Below are 17,053 nucleotides of genomic sequence, written 5' to 3'. Positions count from 1 at the left end.
AAGGTTGGCAGAAATTGACATTAAATATCCACTGACTTAATCCGTAGTCTAGTCCTTTTGCCTGTTTACTTCCTGGAGAAGGCAGACTTGGAAGGGAGAGAGGAATGAGTAACCTTCCTATTTTGAGCTACCTCTAGACCCAGGAATGGGCAGATAGTTTTTGGCAGGTAGAGTCAGGTCTCATTGTAAATTTAATACAATTTTCCCTATACCAAATTGTCTCTCAGAACTATTTTTTTTAATGGCACTAGTAAATGTTATGCAATTCACATTTAGGATGCCTTGTAATACTTTATAAAACCTAAATATTGAGTTAGTCTTATTGGATACAAGATCATGAAATAGAAAACATCTCTGATCCTCACACCTTCTCAATTCATGAAGTCCAAATAGCTGGATTATAATGAGACTGGTATATGGACATCAATAGGTGACTATGCAGAATTTAATCCGTATTCTGTAATATTCCCAGCAACGCCAGTGGATACACGTTGCAAAGAGGCCAATATAAGCTCAATGTCAGGAAAACCCTCCTAACAATTAGAGCTGACCAAAAAGCCATGGGCTGCCTCCTTTCCCCTCCTTAAAGGGCTACCAGCAGAGCCTAGATGACCATTTGGCCTGTATGGCATAGTAGGGCTTCCTTTTGTGTATGGGTTAGGCTAGGTGGAGTCTGTTCTCCCTGCTAACTGTTAAAATTCTGGCCCTTAATATCCTTTTGTCTCTGGTTCTAAAGGGAGAGGTCCCAGTTTTTCTGGGCATGGACCTTCTTCTAATAAGAGGGGCTCAGCCTTGTTCACCTCCCATGAGAAGAGTATTGAAGTTTCCCTGCAAATTCAGTCTTTCTAGTTGTGCAGAGCTTGGGGTAGATAACTTTTTTTTAAAGGCCATTAAACCAAAGGAAGGAATCTGGCTTCCCAAGTTTTCCTGTGCCTCATGAAAGGCAGGCTGGGCCACTGATCAGATAGCATCCGGCTGTGGACACCTCTAGTTGCAGCTCAGTTGCTGAAATGTCGTATGACTTTGGGCAAATCACTTCTCTTCCCTGGGCCTCATTCCATTTTTTTTTTTTTAGCAGATAGGAATTGATCTAGATGATAGGTTCCAGTTCTGACATTCATACTTCTGTATTTTTTTTTTATTATTTTGTGAATTATCCAAGCGTTTCCTCTTTCACAGGGCATGTGTATGTGGACAGTAGAAAGTACATGAAACTTGGTGTTCAGTGACCTCTACTTACCAGCTGTGGGCAAATAGCTTCTGTTTCCTCATGTCTAAAATGGAGATAGTGTTGACAAGGAGTTGGGAGGAAAACCCTTAATAAACCTGGAAACCCTATTGAAATGAAAGCCATATATTTAGGGAAGGGTGGTGTTCTTTGCTTGTCAGCACTTTGTGAGAAGACAGAGGAACTTTGGGTTTAAGTAGGAGTTGGGACTTTACTGCAGATTTTCTCTGTGTTCTTGTCTCTGCTGTGCTCTCTGCTACGCAGTGCCTCATTGAGCAGACACAGCCTGGAGAAGCCCCTGCTCAACCCTCAGTAGCAATCACCTCCAACCTCACCCCTCCTCCCAGTACCCTTCTCTCCTTTCACTGGTTTATTTGCACCCCTGTGTAGCGAACACATATTCTTCTCTTGTATTTTTCAAATATAATTACGTATCGTGTGCCTGTACCAGAGCCAGCTCTGTTTATCAAGACCAAAATAATTTGTGTCAGATGCAGTGTTCTCTCATAAAGCAGATTCTTGGGCATGTGTTCAAAGTCATAAAACCCTTTATTGGCATTCTTCAGCAGAATGATTCTGTGTGTAGTGAAGCTATTCTGGACTTTCTGTGCTTTTCCCATCTCAACACCCCCCAGCCCCCACCCCACCCACCCACACATTTCCTCTCCTGCTCCTTGCTCCCTATTTCCTGGGTCAAAATCAACTCTGATTTAAATGTCCACTGTGGTTCCTGGATAAAGGTGTTCTTGTTCAGGTACAAAGACTGGAGACCCAGGAAAGGGGGAGCATGCTTTTTGATGGAAGGGATCCAGAAGGCAGGTGTTTTCAGCTGATTTGTTGCTCACTCATCCTATAGCTTGAGCAGGTAGTATGAGAGAACAGGGTTTCTAAGAAAGAAATGGGCTTGGGCTCCTCAGTAACGTTCTGTGCTTGGAGGAGAGCCAGCAACTGGAGATGGGTCTTTCTGGGGTCCTCTTGGGGCTCTCTGTTAGTGGATGGTACTGTGGGAGAAAGCACTTGATCTTGGAATTGATAGACATAGGTTTGAGTCCAGGTTATGACTTTATCTCTGGGGGTCCTGGACGAGTTACTTAATCTCTAAAGCCTCAGTTTTCTGGTCTATAAAATGGATATTTTTACACCTGCCTCTGAGGAAAACATTGGCAAACATTAAAGCAGTATAGAATTCAGTAATTGTTGAAATAGATGGAAAACCTTTTAAACATAGAAGAGTGAGAGTAAGAAGAAAAAAGGATTTCTTTGGGTTTCTTTTATGGGATTTTGCTGCCAGTATTAGTTTCCCTTAGTCTGCTAATCTGCCTCAGTCATTGATTCCTGACCCTGTTTTTTTTTAACAATTTAATGAGCTGTTGTTTTAAGGAAAGTGGTAAAATCCTCCAAACATAATTGTTATAAAAAATCGGCACCACTATTTGAAATAGATAAAAATAGGTGTCTGTGCCTCATGGCAGAGAAGTATAGAGGAGGTAGAGGAATGAGCTGGGGCCCTGGGTAAGACCTTTGCCTCAGTTTCCTCCAGGAAACTTCCTGGCCAAGCAAGGAGAGCAGTTAGATTCACATCTCTTGTATCTCTCCTTTTACAAAGCTTGCACTTAGTTGCATGTCTGTCTATAACTTGAAGCTGTATTTGAATCATCTTTAAATTATATCCAGGTTGTGACTCCTCACCAGGAGTCTCCTCCCCTTCCTTTTTGGCTTTTCTGCTCACTATGGGGTGTAGCCAGCATTGGAAGCACAATTGGGTGGGGTGGGAAGGAAGGATCCTATTAGCATAAATTAAGAGCCCAGAAGAACCTTACCCATCAGCTGGGCCGTCCTTCTTGTTTTACACCCAGAAGCCTTCGGTGACTTTCCCAAAGTTTTATAGGGAATAAGTGGGAGAAGATTGGAACCCAGTGGGTCTTCAGGTCCCAAATCCAGATGGTTTCTCCTTCATGCTGTCTCCAAAAGTGGCAGACGCCTGAATGTGTGTGTGTTTGATTATACTTTGTTGGGTCTGTGATGCTGGTGTGATAGATGGGCCATTTTGCTCTGGCCCCAATTGCAGAATTCAGCCCATCCAAGCCTTCTCACCTTTTGTGCTTCATTCAAGCTGTTCGCTTTAGCCAGTGATTCCTGACTTTTTTTTTACGATTTATGTCATTTTTTTGTTTCAGGGAGCACTGTGAAATCCCCTGAACAAAATTAAGTTATAAAAAACTATGCCACATGAATTAGAGAAATATATTTGTCTCAGCTACACAGCAGAGAAGTATCTTTCCATGAGTCTTCCATAGAAGTTCTAGTGAACTGGTCTTCCTCAAAAACTTTTGTGTAGGAAGGTGAATGTAATGTCTGACTGTCAAATAGATTTTTTTTTAATGATCTGATGTATAGTATAGTCTGTGCCTCCTCTGTTTGTCTCTATTAGTGTAAACAGTGCTGCACTATTATTATGACCCAGATTAGGAAGTAAGAGTAAAAATAGCTTAATGGCCTTAAGTAGCGGCTTCTTCAAAACAGCCTGTGGGGTAGGCAAGGCAAATAATGTCATCATTATTTACTATTGAAAGAACTAAGATTCATAGACATTAAATGACTTGCCACACAGAAGTTGACCCATCACATATATCTAGTTGATATCATTTGAACACGGGTCTTATGACCTCAAGTCCAGAGTTTTTCCAATTTGAATCAGCAAACTTTTATTAAAGTTCCTTCTGGGTGCTGGGCCATGAAAATAAAATAGTTTCTGCCCTCAAGGAGCTTGTATTCTAATTTGGGGGTAGGGGTATTTTACATGCACACACATAAGTAAAAATAGAGTATATACAATATGATTTTTTAAAAATTATTTTTATTTTATTAAATATTTCCCAATTATGTGTAAAATTAATGATAATTTTTAAAAATTTGAGTTCCAAATTCTTTCTCTCCCATCCCTGCCCCTTCTTGAGAAGGTAATTTGATACTGATCATATGTGAAGTTATGCAAACATTTCCATATTAGCCATGTTGCCAAAGAAAACACAAATAAAATAAAACAATAAAATTTTTTTTTAAAAGTATGCTTCAGTCTGCATTTAGAGTTCATCAGTTCTGTGTCTGAAGGTGGATAGCATCTTTCATCCTGGGTCCTTTGGAATTGTCCTGGATCGTTGATCAGAGTATCTGTCTTTCACAGTTGATCATCCTTATAATATTGCTGTTGTTGTGTACAATGAATGTCCTCCTGGTTTGGCTAACTTCACTTTGCATGAGTTCATATGTCTTCCTGGGTTTTTCTAAAACTATCCTTCTTATCATTTCTTATAGCACAGTAATATTCCATCACAATCATATACCATAGACTTGTTCAACCAGCCCTCACTTTGATGGGCATCTTCTGAATTTTCAGTTCTTTGCTACCACAAAAAGAGGTGCTATATGGCTCCTCTTCCTTTTTCTTTGATCTCTTTAGGCTATAGACCTAGCAGCTGTGTGTTGCTGGGCCAAATCTATGCATAGTTTTATAGCCCTTTGGGCATAGTTCCAAGTTGTTCTCTACAATGGTTGGACTAGTTCACAACTCCACCAGCAGTGCGCTACTGTCCCAAATTTTTCCACATTCTCTCCAGAATTTGCCATTTTTCTTTTCTGTCATGTTAGCCAATCTGGAGGGGGTTTTTTTGTTTGTTTGTTTTTGTTTTTGTTTTTTTCTTTTTGGTGAGGTAATAGGAGTTAAGTGACTTGCCCAGAATCTCATGTTAGCCCATCTGATAAGTGTGAGGTGGTACCTCAGATTTGTTTTCATTTGTATTTCTCTAATCTGTAGTGATTTAGAGCATTTTTTCATGTGACTATTGATAGCTTTGATTTCTTCTTCTGCAAACTGCCTGTTCATATCCTTTCACCATTTGTCAACTGGGGAATGGTACTTTATTTTTATGAATTTGGCTCAGTTCCCTATATATTTGAGAAATGAGGCCTTTATCGGAGAAATTTGCTATTAAATTTTGTCCCCCAGTTTCCTGTTTTCCTTCTAATTTTGACTGCACAAGTTTTGTTTGTGCAAAAACTTTTAATTTCATGTAAACAAAATGATCTGTTTTACTTCGTGTAATCCTTTCTATCTCTTGTTTGGTCATAAACTTTTCCCTTAGCCTTAGATCTGACAGGTACCTTTTTCCAAGCTCCTCTAATTTGCCCGATTATCACCCTTTACATCTAAATCATTTATCCATTTTGACCTTATCTTGGTATACAGTGTGAGATGTTGGTCTGTGCCTAGTTTCTGCCAAACTGCTTTCCAACTTTCCCAGCAATTTTTTTTTCAAATGATGAATTCTTACTCCCATGCTTGGATCTTTGCGTTTATCAAACACTAGATTACTACTATGGTGATATTATGTATTGTGTACCTGATCTATTCCACTGATCCACCAGTCTGTTTCTTAGCCAGTACCAGATTGTTCTGATGATTACCACTTTGTAATGTAGTTTGAAATCTGGCTATTAGGGCTCCTTCCTTAACATTTTTTTTTCATTGATTCCCTTGCTATTCTTGACCTTTTGTTCTTCCAGATGAATTTTGTTTTTTCTAGCTCTATAAAATAATTCTTTGGTAGTTTGATTGATATGGCACTAAGTAAGGAAATTAAGTTGGGCAAAATTGTCATTTTTATCATATTGACGGGGCCTACCCATGAGCAATTAATATTTCTCCTGTTCTTTAGGTCTGTCCGTATTTGTGTGAAAAGTGTTTTGTAATTGTGTTCATATAATCCCTTAGTTTGTCTTGGCATGTAGACACCCATGCATTTTATATTGTCTGCAGTGATTTTAAATGGAATTTCTCTATCTCTTCCTGCTGGGTTTTGTTGGTAATATATAGAAATGCTGATGATTTATGTGGGTTTATTTTATGTCGTGCAACTTTGCTGAATTTAACTGTTTTCAGCTAGGTTTTTAGTTGATTTTCTAGTGTTCTCTCATTATACCATCATATCATCTGCAAGGAGTGATAGTTTTATTTTCCTCATTGCCTATTTTTATTCCATCAACTTCTTTTTCTTGTTTTATAACTATAGCTAGCATTTCTAGTACAGTATTGACTAACACTGGTGATCATCGACGTCATCACTTCACTCTTGTTCTTAAGAAGGCTTCAAGTTGATTCCCCTTACAGATGATGCTTGTTCTTGATTTTGGATAGATATTACTTATCATTTTAAGAAAGGCTCCAATGATTCCTGTGCGTTATGGTGTTTTTAATAGGAATGGGTGTTGCATTTTGTCAAATGCTTTTTCTGAATCTGTTGATATAATCATATGATTTTTGTTATTGATGTGATTGAACCAGCCCTGCATTTTTGGTATAAATCCCACCTGGTCATAGTGTATGATATTTGTGACATTGCTGTAATCTCCTTGCTTGTATTTTATTTAAATTTTTTGCATCGATATTCATTAAGGAAATTGGTCTGTAATTTTCTTTCTCTGTTTTTGCTCTCCCTGGGTTTAGGTATCTAAACCATATTTGTGTCATAAAAGGAATTTGGTAGGACTCTTTCTTTACCTGTTTTTTCCTAATAGCTTACATAGTAGTGGAATGAGTTGTTCCTTAAATGTTTGGTAGAATTCACTTGTAAACTCATCTGATCCTGGGTTTTTTCCTTAGGGAGCTCATTGATAACTTGTTCAACTTCTTTTTCTGAGATAGAGTTATTTAAGTATTTTATTTCTTCTCCTGTTAATCTGAGCAGTTTGTATTTTTGTAAATATTCATCCATTTCACTTAGATTTGTCAGTTTAACTAGCTTGTACTTGGGCAAAATAACCCTAATACATTAATTGCTTTAATTTCATGTTCATTGGTGGGCCATTCACCCTTTTCATTTTTGATACTGGTAATTTGGTTTTCTTTCTTTTTAATCCAGTTAAGCAATCTATTTTATTGTTGTTGTTTTCCATAAAACAAGCTCTTAGTTTTATTTATTAGTTCAGTGTTGTTTTTTTTTTTTTACTTTCAATTTTATTAATCTCTCCTTTGATTTTCAGGACTTCTATTTTGGTGTTTAGGGATTTTTAATTTGTTTTTTTTTTAAGTTGTATGCCCAATCCATTTATCTGTTCTTTTTCTCTTTTATTAATAAACTCATTTAGAGATATAAATTTTCCCCCAGCTACTGCTTGGGCTGCATCCCACAAATTTTGGAATGTTATCTCATTGTTATCTTTCTCTTTAATGAACTTACTGTTTCTATGATTTGTTCTTTGACCTACTCATTCTTTAGGATTAGATTGTTTAGTTTTAATTAATTTTAAATCTATGCTTCCTTGGCTGTCTGTTACATGTAATTTTTTATTGCATTATGGTCTGAAAAGTGTGCATTTAATATTTCTGCTTTTATATATTTGGTTATGCATTTGGCAAGTTTTTTCCAGAGGTGATAATATCTAACTTTTCTAAATTTCTTTTCATCTCCTCAACTTCTTTCTTTTTATTTTATGGTTAGATTTATCTACCTCTGAGAGGGGAAAGCTGAAGTCCTCCACCACTATAATTTTATTGTCTATTTCCTTCTGTAACTTATTTAACTTTTACTTTAAGAATTTAGATGCTATGTCATTTGTACATATATTTGTATTGCTATTACTTCATTATGTATTGTGCCTTTTAGCAAGGTGTAGTTTCCCTGCTTATCACTTTTAATTAGGTCTATTTTTGCTTTTGCTTTCGTCTGAGATCGTGATTGCTACCCCTTCCTTTTTTACTTCATCTGAACGTAATAGATTCTGCTCCAGCCCCTTATTTTAAGTCTTTTGTTTCCCTCTTGTTTTGTCTCTCGTAAACAACATATTGTTGGATTCTGATTTCTAATCCGTTCTTCTACCCACATGTGTTTTATGGGTGGTCTCATCCCATTCATATTCACAGTTATGATTACAATGCATTTCCCTTCATCCCATTTCTTCTCTCCCCCTCTTTTTCTTTTTCTCTCCCCCCTCCCTCCCGTTCTCTCTCTCTCTCTTTATCCTGTGCCTCCTCTAAGTCTGTTTTGCTTCTGACCACTGCCTTCTTTTATCCGTCTTATCTTCTTCCTCTCCTACTTCCCAGTTGGATAAGATAAATTTCTTTTGCCAATTGAGTATGTATTTATATTTTCTGTCTTTGAACCAATTTAAATGTGAGTGAGGTTCCAAGGTTGTCTGCTCCACCCCTAACCATTTTCCCCTTCCTTGCAAAAGCTCTTCCTTGCCTTCCTGTTTTATGTGAGATAATTTCTCCCATTCTACCTCTTCCTCCTCCTTCTCCCAGGTCATCCCACTTTCTTGCCTATTTTTTTTTACACCATCCCAACATAAACTACCTACTGCTACACACTCTTTGTATGTAGACTCCTTCTAACTGCCCTTATAATGATAAAGTTCTTAGAAGATACATGTATTTACATCAATAAAGAAGAGAAAAGGCAGATTAATGAATTTGGCATGCAATTAAAAAAAACTGGGAAAAGAACGAATTAAAAACCCCCAAATAAATACCAAATTGGAAATTCTGAAAATCAAAGGGGAGATTAATAAAATTGAAAGTAAGAAAACCATTGAACTAATGAATAGAATTACAAACTGGTTTTATAGGGGGAAAAACCCCAAGAAAATAGATAAACAAGAAAACCAAACTGTTAGTATCAGAAATGAAAGAGGTGAATTCACTACCAATGAAGAGGAGATTAAGACAGTTGTTAGGAGCTGTTTTGCCCAATTATGTGCCAATAATCTGACAATCTAAATTAAATGGGTGAATATCTACAAAAATATAAATTACCCAGATTTAACAGAAGAAGAAATAAAATACTTAAATAACCCAGTCTTTGAAAAAAAATTAAACCATCAATGAACTTCCTAAGAAAAAATCCCCAGAACCAGATGGATTCACAAGCAAATTCTACCAGACATTTAAAGAACAATTAATCCCAATACTATATAAACTATTTGGAAAAATAGGTGAAGAAGGAGTCTTACCAAATTCCTTTTACGACATAAATATGGTTCTGATACCCGAACCAGGAAGAGCCAAAACAGAGAAAGAAAATTATAGACCAATTTCCCTAATGATTGTTGATGCAAAAATTTTAAATAAAATACTAACAAAGAGATTACAGCAGTATATCATAAGGATCATACATTATGACCAGGTGGGATTTATACCAGGAATGCAGGGTTCAATATTAGAAAAAATATCAGCATAATTGACCATATCAATAAGAAAATCAACAGAAATCATATGATTATCTCAATAGATGCAGAAAAAACCTTTGACAAAATGCAGCACCCATTCCTCTTAAAAACACCAGAGAGCATAGGAATAAATGGAGCTTTACCTTAGAGTGACAAGTAATATTTATCTAAAACCATCAGCAAGCATTATCTGTAATGGGGATAAGCTAGAAGCCTTCCCAGTATAATCAGGGGTGAAGCAAGGATGCCAATTATTCTGTTATTCAGTATTGTACAAGAAATATTAGCTATAGCAATAAGAGAAGAAAAAGAAATTAAAGTAATTAGAATAAGCAGTGAGGAAACAAAACTATCATTTTTTTCAGATGATATGATGTTATACTTAGAAAATCCTAGAGAATCACCTAAAAAACTACTTGAAATTACCAACAACTTTAGCAAAGTTGTAGAATGCAAAATAAACCTGCATAAATCATCAGCATTTCTATATATTACAACAAAGTCCAGCAGAAAGAGAAATTCCGTTTAAAATAATTGTAAACAATATCAGATACTTGGGAGTCTACCTGCCAAGACAAATCCAGGAACTGTATGAACCACAAGTATAAAATACTTTTCACACAAATAAAGTCAGATCTGAACAATTGGAAAAATATGAATTGTTCATGGGTGGGCTGAGCCAATATAGTAAAGATGACAATTGTACCTAAATTAATCTGTTCAGTGTCATACCAATCAAACCATCAAAAAATTATTTTATGGAAGCATAAAAAGTAATAATTCATTTGAAAGAACAAAAGATCATCAATGAAAAACATGCAAAAGAGGGTGGTGTAGCCATATCTCAAACTATATTATAAAGCGGCAATTATCAAAATTATCTGGTACTGGCTAATAAATAAGAGTATGGTAGATCAGTGGAATAGATTAGGTACAAATTACATTATAGTAAATGACTGTAGTAATCTATTCTGTGATAACCACAAAGGTCCAAGCTTTGGAACAAAAACTCATTATTTGACAAAAACTGCTAGCAAAATTGGAAAACAGTGTGGCAGAAACTAGGTATAGACCACCATCTCACACTGCACACCAAGATATGGTCAAAATGGGTACATGATTTATACTTAGAGGGTGATACCATAAGCAAATTAAGAGAGCATGGAATAGTTTATCTGTCAGATTTGTGGATAAGGGAAGAATTTAGGACCAAAGAAGATTGGAGAGCATTACAAAATGTAAAATACATTGATTATTTTGATTACATAAAATTAAAAAGTTTTTGCGCAAACAAAACCAATGCAACGAAAATTATAAGAAAAACACAAAGGGGGGGGCAGGATTTTGCAACAAGTATCTTGGATAAAGGCCTCATTTCTCCGGCCTTTATATATAGATATATTTATGTATCTATCAATATCTATATCAAATGTATAGAGAATTGAGTCAAATTTATAAAAATATGTCATTCTTCAATTGATAAATGGTGAAAGGATATGAACAGGCAGTTTTCAAAGAAATCAAAGTTACCTATAGCCATATGAAAAAATGTTGATTAGAGAAATGCAAATTATATCGGCTAATGTGACAAAAAAGGAAAATGTTGGATATTAGAGGAGATGTGGGAAAACTGTACTATTGGTAGTTATGAAGTGATCCAACCATACTGGAGAGCAATTTAGAACTATGCCCACTGGGCTATAAAACTGTGCATACCCTTTGATCTAGCAATACCACTACTAGGTCTGTGTCCCAAAGAGATCATAAAAAAGAGGAAAAGACCTATTTGTAATAAAATATTTATAGCAGCTTTTTGTGGTGGCTAGCAATTAGAAATCAGAAGGCTGCCCATCAATTGGGAAATGGCTAAATAAGCTGTGGTATATGATTGTAATGAAATATTATTGTGCTATAAGAAATGACAAGCAGAATGATTTCAGAAAAACCTGAAAAGACTTACATGAACTGATACATAGTGAAGTGAACAGAACCAGGAGAACATTGTACACGGTAACAGTGATATTGTTTGATGAAGAACTGTGAATGACTTAGCTGTTCTCAGCAATACAGTGATCCAAGAGAATCTCAAAGGTCTGATGATGAAGCATACTATCTGCCTGCAGAGAAAGAACTGATATTAATTGGAGACTGATTTTCACTTTCTTTTTTTTTCTTTTATTTGAGTCTTCTTGTACAAAATGACTAATGTGGAAATGTTTTACATAATTGCACTATAATGTATAACCTATATCTGCTTACCATCTCAGAGAGGGGAGAGGAGAAGAAGGAAGGGATAGAATTTGGAACTAAAAACTTTAAATAAAAATGTTTTAAAAATTGGAAAAAAAAAGACACCTTAAAAATAATTTTAAAACATAATAAAAATACTAATACTTCCATCCTCCCATTTAGAAAGGCAAATAATTTAATTTGTTGAGTCCCTTATGATTTCTGTTTCATATTTGCCTTTTTATGCTTCTCTTGAGCTTTGTATTTAAAAGTCAAATTTTCTATTCAGCTCTGGTCTTTTCATCACCAATACTTAAAAGTCCTCTATTTCATTAAATGTCTGTTTTTTCCCCCTTGAAGGATTATACCCAGTTTTGCTGGGTAGGTTGTTCTTGGTTGTAATTCCAGTTCTTTCACCTTTCAAAATATTATACTCTGATTACTCTACTCCTTTAATGTGGTAGCTGTTAAGTCTTGTGGCTTCATGGTATTTGAATGATTTCTGGCTGGCTGCTTGAAGTATTTTCTCTTTGACCTGGACACTCTGAAATTTGGCATAATATTCCTAGGTGTTTTCATTTTGGGATCTCCTTCAGATGTGACTGGTGGACTTTTTTCAATTTCTGTTTTACCCTCTGACTCTAGGATATCTGTGTCATTTTCCTTGATCATTTTTTGAAATATGATGTCTAGACTTTTTTTTTTAAATTCATAGCTTTTTGGTACTTTTTTTGTTTCTTGATATCTCATTGAGTCATTAGCTTCCATTTGCCCAATTCTAATTTTTAAGGAATTATTTTCTTCAGTGAATTTTTGTACCTCTTTTTCTATTTGGGCAATTCTGTTTTCTTCAGTATTTTTTTTCTGCCTCTTTTTTTTTTAACCAAGCTGTTAATTGTCTTCATAATTTTCTTCATTTGTTTTCATTTCTTTGCCTAATTTTTCCTCTCTAACTCTGAGTCTGAAAACAATTTTTTAGCTCTTCCAGGAATTCTTGTTGGGCTTGTGTCCAATTCACATTTTTCATTGAGTTTCCATGTGACTGTTTTGATGTCATTGTCTTCTTCTGAGTTTGTGTCTTAATCTTCCTGTCACTATAGTAGCTTTTTATAGTCAAGTTCCTTTCTTGTTGTTTGTTCATTTTTCTGGCCTGTTTCTTGATTTTGAATTTTATGTTAATGTTGGGCTCTCTTTCTGGTGTTGGGGGGTTTGGGAGAGGCATTGTCCCAAGCTTTAGGCTTTGTCACACTGCTGTTTTTCGAGCTAGTTCTGGGGGCATTAAAGTTTCAGTGCCTACAAGGTGGTATGATCTGGGGAGAGGTGTGGTCAACTGCTCTCGTGGTTTGAACTCTGGTCCTTACCCAGGAAGGGCCCCTGATGTCATTTGGGATTGCAGTTGACATGGTTCCTCGGGGTCCCTGAGCCCTTGGGACCAGAAATGATGCTGCCTCTCAAGACTTCCAGTCCATCTTGACCATAAGTGCTCCTCTCCTCCCTTGAACTATGACCCAGAAGTTGGTATAAGCAGTGGAATTGCCAGTGTCTGGTCCTTCATCTAGTTTAGCATAAGGGTGCCCTGTTTTTCTGACCAGTTTTCAGGTCCCCTTGCTGCTGGGTTGAGGGCTCCCAAAGCTGCTGCTGTTTTTGTCACTATCACCTATTCCCTCTGTGGAACTTCGGCCTCACATCATCGGGTGCTTACTGGACATTTTAAACTGGACGTCTCCAAGACATCTTAAACTCAGCATGTCAAAAACTGAACTCATGGGGCAGCTAGGTGGCGCAGTGGATAGAACATCGGCCCTGAAGTCAGGAGGATCTGAGTTCAGATGTGGCCTCAGACCAAACACTTGACACTTACTAGCTGTGTGACCCTGGGCAAGTCACTTAACCCCAATTGCCTAAAAAAACAAAACAAAAAAACAAAAAAACTGAACTCATTATCTTTCCTCACAAGCCTAGTCTCTTCTAAATTTGTCTGTTTCTGTTGACAGCACCACCATCTTTTGAATTTCCCAGGTTCATAACCTCAGCATTAGCCTAAACAACTCATTTTCCCATGTATCCAATCAGTTCCAACTCTTGTCATTTCTACCTTCCCAACACCTCTCCCATTTGACCCCTTTTTTCTGCTCACACAGCTGCTAGTCTAGTTTAGACCTTCACTACCTGTTTTCAAGATTATTGCAACAGTCTCCTAATTGGTCTTCCTTTACTCTAGTCCATCTTAAGTAACTTTCCTTAAGTGTAAACTTGCCTAGGTGATTTCCCTAGTCAGTCTACTCTGGTGGCTTACTATTGCTTCTCAAAAGAAATATGAACTGGTCTGTTTAGCTTTTAAAGCCCTATGCAATCTAGCCCCAGGCTATCAATCCAGCCTCATTGAACATTATTCCCCATCTCACTCTCAGCTATGCAGCCAAACTGGCCTTCTCTGTGTTCTTCACATGACACTGTCTCTACTCTCTATGCCTTAACCCTGGCTGTCTCCTAATACCTGGCATGCCATGCCTTCTTAATTTCACCTTAAAAAGTCCCTCTCTTCCTTTAACATGCTGTTCTTCTGCATGACATCTTTCCCAGTCCCCCCCAACTGCTTGTGCCCTTTCTCCCAAACTGCTTTGTATTTAACTAACTTGTGCATATTTGTATTTATTCACCTTATTTATGACATATACATAATTATAGCTGTACGCGCCTTCCTGTGAGAATGTCAGTTCTACAAAATGAGGATTGTTTCAGTCTTCATGCCGGTATCCTTTTTGCCCAGCACAGTGCCCTGGAATGAAGAGGCTCTTGATAAGTCTTTGTGGTGCTACTCTTGGGCAGAATCCATCTCTGGGCTACATCCTCCTTAGCCCACATTACCCGAGAGCCCAATCCCTCGAATAATCTCTGTGTATGAGAGTATTCCACAAGAACTGGTGTCACTGACTCTTCTTCCCTTTCCTTCTTCTTTGCCTGCCTCCATCAGGGTCACTCAGGATGTGTAAACTGCCTGGAATGGAATGAGAAAGGAGAGTGAGTATCAGCCCTTGGGTTCCCCAGGAGATGGCACTGAGGCTGAGGAGCAGGGCTGGCCTGAGCTCGAGAGGCTTCTTTCTAGAGACCTCTTAGACCTGTCTCTTAGTGGACTGAAGAGGCAGCGGGAAGTGGAGCCAGAGCTCTTTCTCTATTCCCCACCCTTACTTAAAAGTATTATTTTCCCTTCTTGTTTTCTGGCCACCTGATAAATAGTCTCCTTTAGTCCCTTAGTCCCCTAAACCATTGATTCCCGAACCCAGGTTTTTAGGCAGCATATCACATTTCTTTCTCTCTTTTTTTTTTTAATGTTTTTGATGCATTTTTTCATTACATCAGTCATTTCTGGGGGGAAAAAACCAAATGAACAAATTTCCCCCTTTCAAGATTGAGCCTTCCTTTGTATCACACTATTTCAAAAACTAGCATGAAATTCCCAAAATTATACTTTGTGGTTTTACAAAATGCTCACCTGATACTTAGCCCTCTAGTCATAAGCCTCTCTAGGAGCAAAGACAGCTCTTGAAGCCTTTCTAGCTTATTAGAGGTCCTTTAAAGTTTTGCTCTGCTAGCAAAGTAAAAAACTTGCGGTCCTTTCTGTGTTGTGATAGGGCATAGAAAGAGGACTTTAGTGGAGCAAAAACACAAGCTAATATTTTAAAAGTTTATAGCATAGAGCCTATTTTATTATGGGGTGTCATGACATTAGACCAACAATAACCCTTTTAATAATCCTTTTAAAAGGATGGGCGTTTCTTGCACGGCCTTACTTCTCGGCCAAAGCAAGCTAGGGAGTCATGAGAAGAGAAAGGCTACCTAGAAGCTGGGAATATTGGGAAAGTAAAAGCACCAAAGAACCCTCAGAGACAGGCCCTAGACTCAGCTCTGGATCTCTGGGAAACATGGCAAGACTCTTTGCTTTCTGGGGCTGAGTAGTGTGAAGGACTCAGCGCATCTCCTGCTCTGATCTCCAGTTTGCTAGCGTCTGGCTCCGATGACCAGCACACCATCGTGTGGGATCCCTTGCACCACAAGAAGCTCCTCTCCATGCACACGGGGCACACGGCCAACATCTTCTCTGTCAAGGTGAGTGGAGTCTACAGAGGCATTGGGAGGAAGGGGAAGGAATGTGGTTGATGACTGAGCACGATCCAGTCTTTTGAGGCTGATGGTGTGATACTGGTTGTCTTTTTAAAAGCTTAGGTCTCAAGCCCCCAAATTATGCTCTTTGTTAGTAACAAAAACCAACCAGATGCATCCAGATTGGAGAACTCAAAACCTGCTTTAGGGCCGGTCAGACATGAGAATCCTAGAATGTCAGAGCTGAAAGGAGCCTTAGAGCTCATCTGCTTCAGCCACCTCGTTTTAGAGGGGAGGAGAATGAAACACAGTGAAGTTAACTGAATCGCCAACATGGTTGGCTAGTAGATATTGGAGCTGGGAGTCAAACCCAAGTCTTCTGACTTCAAATTCATTATTCTTTTCACTCTGCTATGCTGCCTCGTGCATAATCTTAGAGGTAGCAGGAACCATAAGCTTGTAGTCCAACATTATCATTTTACACGTGAACAACTGAGACCCTGAGAAAGGAGATGCCCTGCCCAAGGTCACATGGCTTGTGATACAAATGCCACCTGGATGTGTTCATATCTGTTTTCCTGGGCCCTGGTCAGCTGCCATGGGACCTCATTTCTCCAATGTCTCTTGACCCCAAACTTCTTTTTCAAAACAAGGAAAATAGTTTTTACAGTGAGTTTTATTTTTGCAGCTTGCTTTGAGTTAAGTAGGACCCTCTGAGAGACAATGGCATTGCCGAATTGCCTTAATGGTTGGATGACAGAGGGCAAATCCCCAGGCAGGTTGAAAGCCATTTCTCAGGCTCTGCAGTCTGAAAAAAGGTTCTAGGCAAGCTATGCCTTCTGCATCCCACCCAGACTGTAGTAGGAGTCTGTTGTAGCGGTGCATGCAGTGCCAGCACTCACCTCCTGCTTATCTTAACCGTGGATCAGTGTTTCCCACCTCAGATCATGCCAAATCCTTTCTACCGAAGCTGCTGATAATCCCTACGTACCATTGAATTGGTTTTGGATGGCTGTCGTATCGTCAACAAACATTTATTAAGTGCCTACTTTGGGAAGGGCAGATGGAGAGAAGGGATCATTAGTGCAGGAGTGGCTTCTTTTCAGTTGTGTGGCTTTGTGTGTGTGAGAGCAGAATGGTGCACAGACAGCCTGCAGAAAAATCCCCGAACATCATCCTTCTTTCCAGCTAGCTACATTTCTGTAGCACTTCTATAGGTGACTAATCATGGAGTAAGTCATAGTACCATAGCTCCCATACCTGCAGTGCCCT

At 38.1% G+C, this 17,053-nt stretch overlaps 1 protein-coding gene across 2 annotated transcripts in view; it reads left to right on the top strand.

The window, feature by feature from the left end:
* The window catches only part of WDTC1 (WD and tetratricopeptide repeats 1), a 62,313-nt gene that overhangs the window by 22,362 nt on the left and 22,898 nt on the right, over positions 1 to 17,053 (top strand). For both annotated transcript variants that reach the window (XM_020983242.2, XM_020983241.2), the window contains exons 4-5: positions 14,655 to 14,701; positions 15,676 to 15,787. In XM_020983242.2, the coding sequence (XP_020838901.1) occupies positions 14,655 to 14,701; positions 15,676 to 15,787 (159 nt within the window). The remainder of the gene's footprint in view (positions 1 to 14,654; positions 14,702 to 15,675; positions 15,788 to 17,053) is intronic.

This window comes from Phascolarctos cinereus, unplaced genomic scaffold (assembly GCF_003287225.1).
Source record: "Phascolarctos cinereus isolate Bilbo 61053 unplaced genomic scaffold, phaCin_HiC Scaffold_726;HRSCAF=1367, whole genome shotgun sequence".
Lineage (NCBI taxonomy): Eukaryota > Metazoa > Chordata > Mammalia > Diprotodontia > Phascolarctidae > Phascolarctos > Phascolarctos cinereus.
The sequence above is the reverse complement of the archived record's forward strand: the minus strand, read 5'-3'. Positions and strand labels throughout refer to the sequence as shown.